We start from the raw sequence: 11,077 nt of genomic DNA, 5'->3' as shown, positions 1-11,077 counted from the left end.
AAAAAAAAAAAAAAAGAAAAGAAAAGAAAAAAGAAAGAAAGAAGATTACCCATAAGAGCCAGAGGCTTGCCCAGATACCATCAGTAAGTACACACAGATCCTTTCAAGAAGCCTGTGTGGACCAGAGTGGCCTGGGTGAACAGATCCTAGCCAGGGCCCTGCCCAGATACCAGTGGCTTGGGACCACCTAGAAAACAGCTACACAGGTGTGCAGTGAACAGCCAGAGGCCCACCCAGATGCCATTAGTATGAGTGCACAGATCCCAGTGAAAAGTCCATGTGGACCACAGTGGCTTGGGTGTGCAGTTTTCATCCAGGGCCCCACTGAGACACCAGCAGCTTGGGCCCACAGACCCCAGCCAAAAGCCCGCCTGGAGAAGAGCTGCACAAGTACGCAGGCAACAGCCAGAAGCCCTTCCAGATACCCATTGGTAAATGCATGCAGATCCCAGCCAGAAGCCTGCTCAGACAACAGCGACTTATGTGCACAGCCCCCAGCCAAAGGCCCACACCAGTAACAGCTACTATGCAGGTGGGTAGGCCCCAGCCAGAACCCTGCCTGGACAACACATATAGCACAGGGGTCCAGAAGGCCACCATTCTGAACCCAGGAATTGGCACAGTGGTGAGCAGCAGAGGAAAGGCCTCCCTGAGGCTTGCCGAGAATTGAAGCCTAATGGGGGTCCAAAAAGTCACTTCAACAGAGGCACAGCAGGCTGCATCCCTTGAAATGAGAAGATACGTAAACAAGTCTCAAAACCAGACTTCAGATCACTTAAGGCAATTCCAAGGGGCAACAAGATAGAATAATCTGATACTCAACCACCTGGACTCCCTGAAATGAGCAACAAAAGAGGATCTAGAAAAAAAAGGAATCAGAAATAATTTCTCAGATAACAACAGAGATTGTGTCCATAGTGAAAGACATGATTAATAACTTTAGAGCAGACATAGGTAAAGAAATAGAGGAGCTGAAGTACATGATTGAATTCTAGCATAGGAAACAAATGGAATCTATAAAACAGATGTAAATGGATATCCAGGAGATTAAAAACTCCATTGAAAGTTTACAGAGCAGAATGAACCAATGTAAAGATAGAATATTAGATATAGAAGTCAGGATTGCAATTAGTGACCAGGAAAGGAAAGGTTTCTTAAAAATAGTAAGGGACCACGAGAAAACAATCCAGCAGCTGCTAGATGATGGAAAGAAGAATAACATAAGACTAATTGGAGTCAGTGAAGAAACAGGAGAGAGTGCAAACATAAACAAAAAACAAAATAAAACAAAACAAAAAAAAACTGTTCACAGAAGTAATGACAAGAAACTTCCCAAGCAGGGGAAAAAAACCTGACATACAGATAAGTGAGGCATATAGGACTCCAACTAGCTGTGATTTAAAAAAAAAAAATCTACACTTAAGCATATAATAGTTAAGATTCCAGAAACCCAAAAAGGAATAAAATACTACAAGCAGTTAGAGGAAAGAAACATCATATATAAAGTAAAGCTCATCAGAATCACAGCACTCTTCTTAACACAAACCCTCAAGGCAAGAAGAGTCTGGAGCGAAGTATCTCTAGCCCTAAAACAACCTCCAACCCAGATTGATATACCTTGCAAAACTCAAAATTGATGGAGAGATGATATACTTTCATGACAAAGAGCACCTTAGGAATTTCATGAATACCAAACCAGCACTCCAAAAAATTTTAAACAATATCCTAGGAAAAGACAAACAGGATCACAACCCCAGGAAGTCCAGCAGACTGAATCCATCAGGCATGACAAGAAATTAAATACAAAGAGGGAGAATCTAACAACAGGAAAAGGTCATGACAAGGATAAGTCAATATATATTAGTTGTAACCATCAATGTCAATGGTCTCAATTCACCATTCAAAAGAAATGGACTGTCAGAATGGGTCAAGAAGCAAGATTCAACAATATTCTTCATACAAAAAACACAATTCAAAAAGGAATTCATAGACTGAAAATTAAAGGGTGGAAAACAATACTTCTTGTGATAGGAACCAAAAAAAACAGCAGGAGTAGGTATCCTATTTGAAGATCAAATGGATTTCAAGCCAACACTAATTAAGAGAGACAAAGAAGGCTACCACATCCTTGTTAAGGGAACAGTCCAAGAGGAAGAGATGACAATCACAAATATATATGCACCCAAGTATATAAAATAAATACTAATGGACATGCAAAATCAAGTAAGTACTAACACAATAGTAGTGGGGGACCCACTGCCACAAATAGAACAACAAGATAAAAAGTAACAAAAGAGTAGAACTCAACCAAAATCTTGAACAAATGGACTTAACAGATGTTTACAGAGTGTTCCACCCCACAAAATCAGAATACTCATTCTTTCAGCTGCACAGAGGTCATTCTCCAAAACAGACCACGTACTTGCTCATAGAACATGTTTAAGTAAGTGCAAAAGAATTGAAGTTATCCCCTGTATATTATCAAACCATAGTGTGATGAAATTGGAGATCAACAGCAAAAGAAACTGTAAGAATTTCATATACACATGGAAATTGAACAACATACTTCTGAATAACCATTGGGTCACAGAGAAAATTAAATACATAGTCTGTACAATTAAATTAGAATACAATATATTGGAATCTATGGGACACAACAAAAGCAGTCATACAAGGGAAATTCATAGCACTGAATATGCATATTAGGAAAACAGAGAGAGCTCAATTACACAACCTGATGCTGAACTTCAAGCTTCTAGAAAAAGAAGAGTAAGACAAACCCAAAGCTCATACAAGGGAGGATATTAAAAAGATCAGAGCAGAAATAAATGCAATGGAGACTAAGAGAATGATACAAAAAAATCATTGAAGCATAGAGTTGGTTCTTCAAAAGAATAAACAAGTGACAAACCCTTAGCCAACCATTTCAAAAATAAAGAAAAGGCCCAAATCCATGCAATTAGGAGTGAAAAGGGTGAAATTACAACAGATCCAGCAGAAATCCAGAGGATCATCAATACTTACTTCGAGAACCTATATGCCAGTAAGATTGAAAACAGAAAAAATGGACAGATTTTTAGATACATATAAATTACCAAAGTTGAATGAAGACGACCTAAAAATTGTAAACGACCCAATATCAATTAAATTGAAAATGTAATTAAAGACTTATGAATGAAGAAAAACCCGGGTCCTGATGGCTTCACTGCTGTGTTCTATAAGACATTTAGAGAGGACCTACTGCCACTACTGTTGAAATTCTTCCATGAAATTGAAAATTTCATTCCTGGAAGCAAGCATCATCTGGATCACAAAAGTAGAAAAAGACCCAATTGAAAAGGAGAAATACAGGCCAATCTCACTAATGAACATAGATACAAAAATCCTTAATGAGATACTGAGAAATAGAATGCAGAAGAAGATCATACACCCTGACCAAGTAGGACTCATCCCAGGGGTGCAGGGATAGTTCAACACAAGCAGATCAATAAATGTAATACACTATATTAGTAGATCCAAGGACATAGCCATATAATCATCTCAATAGATACACAAAAAGTGTTTGACAGAGTCCAACATGCATTCATGGTAAAAACCTCACAGAAAATTGGAATAGATGATCTCTATCTCAATCTGATAAAAGCCATCTATGAAAAACCGACAGCCAATATCATACTAAATTGTCAAAAACTGAAATACTTCACGCTACTATCAAGACCAAGACAAGGATGTCCCCTCTCACCACTCCTGTTCAATATAGTTTGGAAACATTCGCCACAGACATTAACCAAGAGAAAGCAATAAAAGGAATAAAGATAGGAAAGGAAGGAGTTAAATTGTCATTATTTGCAGATGACATAATACTCTATTTAGAAGCCCCAAGAACTCCACCAAGCATCCTCTAGACTTAATAACCAAAGCCAGTAGAGTACATGGATACAAGGTCAGCAAATAAAAATCCGTAGCCTTCCTGTATGTAAACTACAGACAGAGAGAGGAACTGGAGAAACAACTCCTTTCACAATAGTATCCAAAAAAATGAAATACCTAAGAATCAACCTAACAAAAGAAATGAAAGACCTCTATGCTGAAAACTATAGCACTCTGAAAAAGGAGACGGAAGAGGATATCAGGGAATGGAAAGACATCCCTTGCTCCTGGGTACGAAGAACCAATATAATGAAAATGGCCGTACTTCTAAAACTACTACATAGATTCAATGCAATCCCAATTGAAATTCCAACATCATACTTCACAGACCTTGAGAAAGCAATCCAAAAATTCATTTGGAACAAGAGAACTACAATAGCAAAAGAAATTTTAGGCAATAAAGACAAGCTAAGGGGTATCACAGTCCTCAACTTGAAACTATATTACAAAGTTATAAAAACAGTATGGTACTGGCGAAACAGACCCAAGGATCAGTGGAATAGATTAGAAGATACAGAAACAACTCCAGACACACTCAGCCACTTCATCTTTGACAAAGGCGCCAACCATCCTCAATGGAGAAAGATAGCTTCTTTAATAAATGGTGCTGGCAAAATTGGGTTTCTACTTGCCAGTGATTAAAACTGGACCTATATCTCTCACCATGCACTAAACTAAAATCAAAATTATTAAAGAGCTAAATATTAAAACAGAAACGCTGAGCTGGGGATTTAGCTCAGTGGTTCTGCTGCCTGCTTCACAAGCACAAGGTCCCAAGTTGCACGTGAACTAGCACAAAGAATCAACAAATGGTATCTCTTCTTATTAAAAGCTCTGCTCAGGAAAAGAAAACATTAACAATGTGAAGAGCCAACCCACAATGTGGGAAAAATTCTTTACCAGCTGTTCCTCAAAGGTCTACTATCTAAAAGCTTTAAAAAAGATATAAAGAACTTTTAAAAAATCAGACCTCCCAAATTTAAAGACCCAATCCAAAAATGGGCATCTGATATGAACAGGTATTTCAGTGGCTTATGACAAGAGATTTTATTTCTCAGTCATGTTATAGTTTGCTACAGGTTGACTGTGACTCTGCTCTAATATTTTCTTCTTTCTGTAGTGATCCGTATTTGCGATGTGCCCCACTTTTTGTAGCAGTGTTGGACAGCTCTTATATGTCCTGTATGTCAGTTTTCCTCAGATTTTATTGGGCACAACAAATAAAGCGGTCGTTTAATAGGGACCACCACTTCAAATCACTTGGCCACGGGAGGGTCTGTGTAATGTGACAAAGAAAGCCAGCAAGGAATAGAAACATTCACACAGTTTACTGCACAGAGGCACAGTTTCCTAAAGGGGGAGGCATGAGTATAACTAAAATTGAGTCACTCTAACTAGTGACAACTGAGTTTACAGTGGATTAACTGGCATGTGATAAAGCAACAGTAACTTTGAAATACACAGGTATATCTCTTTAACAGATACTTAATATCCTGTAATAGTGGTGGTGAACCTATGACATGCAAATCAGTTTTCTTTTAAGACAAAAGATGTTAATGTCTGAGTTATTTTTTCTAAACCAAAACTCAGTATTTGGGTTTAATTGTAGTGTTGGCACTTTGCGATAAATAAGTGGGTTTGGGGTTGCTGTTTGGGGACTCGTCTCTAAAAGTTTGTAATAACTGTCCTAGAAATTGGATGTAGCTCAGTTGACACAGAACTTGAGGACACCTCTCAAGCTATATTGACTATCCCTCTGGAAAATCTTATTTTCTGAGACCATTTGAGGCAACAGTAGTAATAGTCATGGACGGGTTACACCAGGATATTAAGCCAGGCTCCCTCCCCTACTTCCCTAGGATGTTATTTTTTTAACAGCCATAATCACCTGTTAAGCTTCTTTAGCAATTATTTCAGAGAAGTTCTGACTTCACACCCAGGGTTCCAGGATTTACATTTTCTTTGGTAACTAATGATAAGCCTCAGCAGCCCATGAAAAGCTCTGATTCATAGCAAGGGCTCTGAATTTGGGACCAAATTCTGCACAAGACTAAGAGGCCATTGGTATAGGTATGTGTTTCTATCCCATTTTATGAGATGTGATAATCTACTTCTATTTAGGATTAATTATATTTTGAGGAATAAATCCTTTTGAGTTTAGAACAGTTAAAATAGTGATGGTGTATTTTTATAAAGTAAAATAATTTTTTGAGCTGCTTTATACATTCTAAATACAATGTAGTTTTGGGGATCCTGTGAGTTGATTTTTTTTTTTTTAGAAGTCAAGTTAAGGTTTAATAGCTTTGTGGTCAACATAGGAAATTGGGACCAAGAAAAATAGTTAACCTAGCTATCAATCAGACTTGATCACATTCTTCCTAGGGAATTTGTATCTGTCTCACCTTCTGTGTTTGGTTTAGCCTCTTGTGGGTGGCTCAGAATCTAGAGCTATGTACTTTATGGTTGGCATTCTTAGGGTTCATCCTAATAGTTGATATCCTGGGTCATATCCCTGTCCATTTTTCCATTTTGGCTGCAAATACTAACACTCATCTATTGTCACTGAGGGCAAGCCTGAGCCTTTGCTGGTGTAAGTGATGGAACACTTGTCTTTCCCAGGCTGAGCGTCAGGCCATCAACACAACAGTCCAAGGATCTGCTGCTGATATAGTCAAAATAGCCACAGTTAACATTCAGAAGCAATTGGAGAACTGCTGTTTGGCCTTCAAATCCCACAGTCATCGTGAGAGGATGCTCCAAAGTGACAGAATAGGTTTGTGCATCAGTGAGGGCCCTGTTCTAACATAGTGAAAATAACTGTCTCCAAAAAAGGGAAATAGTTTATATTTTATTTCTCAGAAGTTCTCATGAAGTTTTTATAATTTTAGGAGTTATTAAGAATCTGTCAAGAATTACTGTTTATTTGGGTTGTGTCTACTGTATTTACCATATTAGAAATTAAATAGGGAATTTAAAAACTCATTAACATTTAAAAACATAAATCCACCACATTTTAACATAAGTAACATATTTTTATTAAAATATATCTTTGCAAAACAAAAGAAAATTAGTGATGAGCAACTTCTACATTTCTGCAAATCTCTTTAATTCCTGGCCTTAGAAAGAAGCTAAAGTCTCTACTCTGTGTATGCATCCATTCTTTGCAGTACCATGTGAACTATGACTTCTGGAAAGACCTTTTAAAGTCCAGAGTGTCACAAGTCCCAGCTTGAGGGAGACTGATAAGTTTCTCGGGATGTAGGGAGCTTGTAATCCAAGACAATTAGTTACTCTACACTTTTGAGATGACACCATAGAGGACAAATAATTTGAGTGTTACTCTGTAATTTTGACTTTGCAATTCTGGGATCCTCTATGGCCCTGAGTCGGTACAAGAATATGTTGTTTTTCCTATGTATTTATGACCTTCAGTGTTCTCTGAAATCTGGGGCTGCACTCTTGAGTTGATCTCCTCATCACGTAAGTTCTATTGCCATCTTCGTTTATTTTCAAAAAGTTTTCTCTAAGCTCTCTTCTTACTGATTAAATAGTTTCTTGTCCTAACAAGTACATAGAACTCTTTTCCCCCTTTTATCACATGTCTGTACTTTTGCTTTAAATACCATTTCACAGTTCCTGGGATATCAAACCATGACTACAGCCATGCTTTAAATTTTCCCTGTTGGAAGTTAAGGAGGCTTGAGGCATACAGGGGAAGAATAAGATGCTGAGTGTGAGCAGAAAAGAGACAGATCAGCTGTTGAGGCTGGGATTTGCTATTTAAGAGAGAGGTGTGCAGATTACAGTGAATAATGTAGCCAGTTATGTAGATATAATAAAGTGACAGTCAGAAGTTATCAGCCCATATTTAAACTTAAAATCTTGAAAGGGGAAGGGAGATACCATACCTGACTGGAATATTTACTTTTCACAGCAGAGTGATGTGTCAAAATGAGGGTGTAGACCAGTGATGGCGAACCTTTGAGAGCTCTCAGTGACAACAAAAGGCCTGCTGCATTGTGTGTGCCATAGGTTCACCACCACTGGTATAGACAATAGCATGGTTTTTTTACAATAACAATTTTAAGAACGAGTGGAAGGCAATGTGGCTGTGACATTTCAAGTGACTTCGTGGTGTCAGAGGTAGGCTCAGGTTGGGGGAATCTAACGGAAGTGAACTCAAGGAGGCAGAGCATACAGAGACCAAGAAGAGCATGGCCTTTGGAGTCAGAAGACAGATAATTAGGGGAAATTGGGAGCACAAAGCCATGGTGATCAGAAAGGAGAAAAGCTAGTGTCCGGGCAGTCAGTGGTGTGCAAGAAGTGAGGCCTAACGGTGCAGATTAGATCTTAGCTAAACTGGCAAACAGATGAACAGAGTGAGAGCTATTTTAGCACACTTGGGCTGCAGTGACAGTGCAAGAACTCTGGGAAGAAAACAGCAGATACTGAAGGAGATACTACTTGGGCTGGCCATGAATGGTAAGTCAGAAATCTGGATGGTAGGAAGGAGGACTGCTATGAGGTATTGGAAAGGCAGGTACTCTACAGGCATTCATTTTGGACCTTACCTTGTGATCAGACAGCCACGGTCTGTCCACTAGGCCCAGCTAGTTAGGAAGTGGTACAGGAGCTCTTTGCCATCTTTAGTCATGGGTTCTTTTGAGAATCCACTGAAAAGTATGGATCATCACCACAGGAAAATGTACACACACAGACACTTCAATTCACGGATGCTCTGAGATCCACATGTGGACACTAGGTTTAGAAATACTTGGCTGGAGAATAGGATCCCACTGGGGAACCACCAGTTCTACCATAGTGAAGCTTCTAGCCATAAAAGATACAAGAATTCCCTCTTACAGATGACTAACAACACTAGCTTACCTTCCTGCAGCAGGAGTCAGACCCCTGCCACACTGGTCCTATGGTTCATAGACTCCATGGAAAGAGAAAATGTTGGTTGTTTTTGAAAAATAAGATGAGTTTAGAGCAGAGCTCTTTGTACCCTATTTACTGACTTGTTAGACTCCTTTTTAGGAGGGAAACTGTTGAGGATTTGAATTTATCTGAGGAAGGCTGGGAAGTAGCCAGCTAGTAGTTATTTCCAAAAGAGTTCTAAGTCTTTTGCATATAATCTAGTAATTAACATTTCTTGACCTTTGTCAGATCTTTAAACATAAAAAAAAAAAACAACCAAAACCTCTCCTGTGTCACAGTGACATGCTGCTTACTTTTGCTCCTGTTTAATGGCGTAGGATTATTACCTAAGAGAAAACTGCAAGGAATGTTCTGCCCAGTCAGAGGAGGCTTCTTCATCCTTCAACTCCACGATGAACTTTTATATGAAGTAGCAGAAGAGGATATTGTTCAGGTATTTTGACAACATGTGCTCATTCTGCAGAAAGCTAAACACCATGGTTCAGGCTCTGGTCCCTGCAGGAGGGCTCTGGAACCTTACCTTTCCTACACGGTGGCTGAATAAATGTTGCATCCTTACTGGTAAAGGAGGAGCTAAGAGTTCTTGGCTTTGTAAGTATAGAAGTTCCTGGTATAGGGGTATTTTTGTCCTACCGAAACTAAGTAAGAATGTGGGGTCCTGTGCTGAGGATTTCCAAGCTCCGAACATTCTAGCTAAAGCTGTCAGAGCTCCAGATCATCAGTGAAGCGCAGTTTAGATGCTCTTTGATTGGGCTTTAAGCACCATCAGGTGAACTGCAGTATGGTTTATCACCTTCTCAGTGGGTGGGTTGGCAAGCATCTTTTGGTTTGTTAGTGGTTACCTTCAGATTTTTTTCTTCTAGGTAGCTCAGATTGTCAAGAATGAAATGGAAAGTGCCATAAAACTTTCTGTGAAGCTCAAAGTGAAAGTGAAAGTAGGTGCCAGCTGGGGAGACCTGAAGGACTTTGATGTATAATTGTGCAGCTGACAGGTCTCCTGGGAAGAAGCCTGGTGCAGATGGTCAGCAGGAAGAAGAGAGAGACTGCCCTTTCACCTGCTCATGAAGACGAACTCTTTTAAGTCCTGATGAATGCAGGACAGAAATCTATAGTGAGAGTTTCAAAGTGCCTTTCAGGATTTGTTCCTTGCAATGTCCAAAAAGATTTTGGAGGAAGAGGTGCAAGTGAAGTACCAAATTTAATGCTTATATTCACTCTCAAAGAGTACCTGTGAATTTGTATCCACAAATGTTATAATTTATTGTGTCTTTAAATAGGTGCAGAACATATGCTTACAATATGCAGTTAGCACTTCAGGTCCTTATCTGTCTGGGTTGAACATGAAGAAAATAGAGCTGCCACCACAGGGGCATTCCCAGTCTTGTCCAGGATTCAGGCACTCACAGTAGAGACCCAACAGAGCCACAGGCTGAGAAGGATTTGGTTTCACATATACCACAAGGGTTAGGGGTGGTTTGTGATCTTTTTCCTTCAATATTAAGACTTTTGAGATAACATTTGCTACCGTAAGGCAGTATGACATAATCTGGATGGATTTCCATGAAATCTTTCTTACTCCCTTTTCTTCCCCAGTTCTCACAATGGAAATATTTGGAATATTTATGTATTAAATGTGAGCTAGACCTCTTGTGGAGGTGTCCTGTTTTATAAGATCAGATATTTATTGCAGATGAACATGATGCTGCAGCCCCTCAGTGCCTTTGTCTGTGCTTGTGACTGAGAGTAATACCCATGCTAAAAAGATTGAACTTTGTAACTCCAGTCAGAGGTGTAGAACTGACCTTTCTACTGTTGAAATAAAATGAATTCATGAGAAACTTATATCAGTGATTCAGTTTGTTAAAGATGTGTATTTAGTATTTTTAAAAAGTTGTATTTTTTATCAGGAAAGTGTGTTCCATGTTTATTTTTATCATATGAGCATGTAGGAAATGTTTTAATCACCTATAAGAAGAAATATTTTATGTAATGAATCAACATAAAAAAGATTTGCTTAATAAAGTGTAAAACATTACCTGTTACTGAGTATGAGGTACAAGGACACAGACATAGTTAGTGGAGTGGGCAGAAGATGGCAGAGGTCGGAGGGGAAAGATCATTATTAAAAAAGTTCTCACAGCCACTTGTATCATATTTCTCAAAAGAAAAACTGTAGTAGTCTATATGCATCCTGGTGAGCTTAAGA

General features: G+C 38.9%; 1 protein-coding gene across 4 annotated transcripts in view; it reads left to right on the top strand.

Moving 5' to 3' along the window:
* Polq (DNA polymerase theta) overlaps positions 1–10,751 on the top strand; it is a 161,684-nt gene extending 150,933 nt beyond the window's left edge. For 3 of the 4 annotated variants that reach the window (XM_010630003.3, XM_010630002.3, XM_033768086.1), the window contains exons 28-30: positions 6,550–6,703; positions 9,189–9,304; positions 9,735–10,751. In XM_010630003.3, coding sequence (XP_010628305.1) covers positions 6,550–6,703; positions 9,189–9,304; positions 9,735–9,848 — 384 coding nt within the window. In that variant the 3' untranslated portion in view covers positions 9,849–10,751. Of the gene's footprint in view, positions 1–6,549; positions 6,704–9,188; positions 9,463–9,734 lie in introns of all 4 variants that reach the window. The other variant, XR_004518780.1, reaches the window with a different exon arrangement.
* Positions 10,752–11,077: the final 326 nt, after the last annotated feature.

Source organism: Fukomys damarensis, unplaced genomic scaffold, assembly GCF_012274545.1.
Source record: "Fukomys damarensis isolate Sample0158 unplaced genomic scaffold, DMR_v1.0_HiC HiC_scaffold_24, whole genome shotgun sequence".
Classification (NCBI taxonomy): Eukaryota; Metazoa; Chordata; class Mammalia; order Rodentia; family Bathyergidae; genus Fukomys; species Fukomys damarensis.
This window is presented reverse-complemented; position numbering and strand designations above follow the sequence as displayed.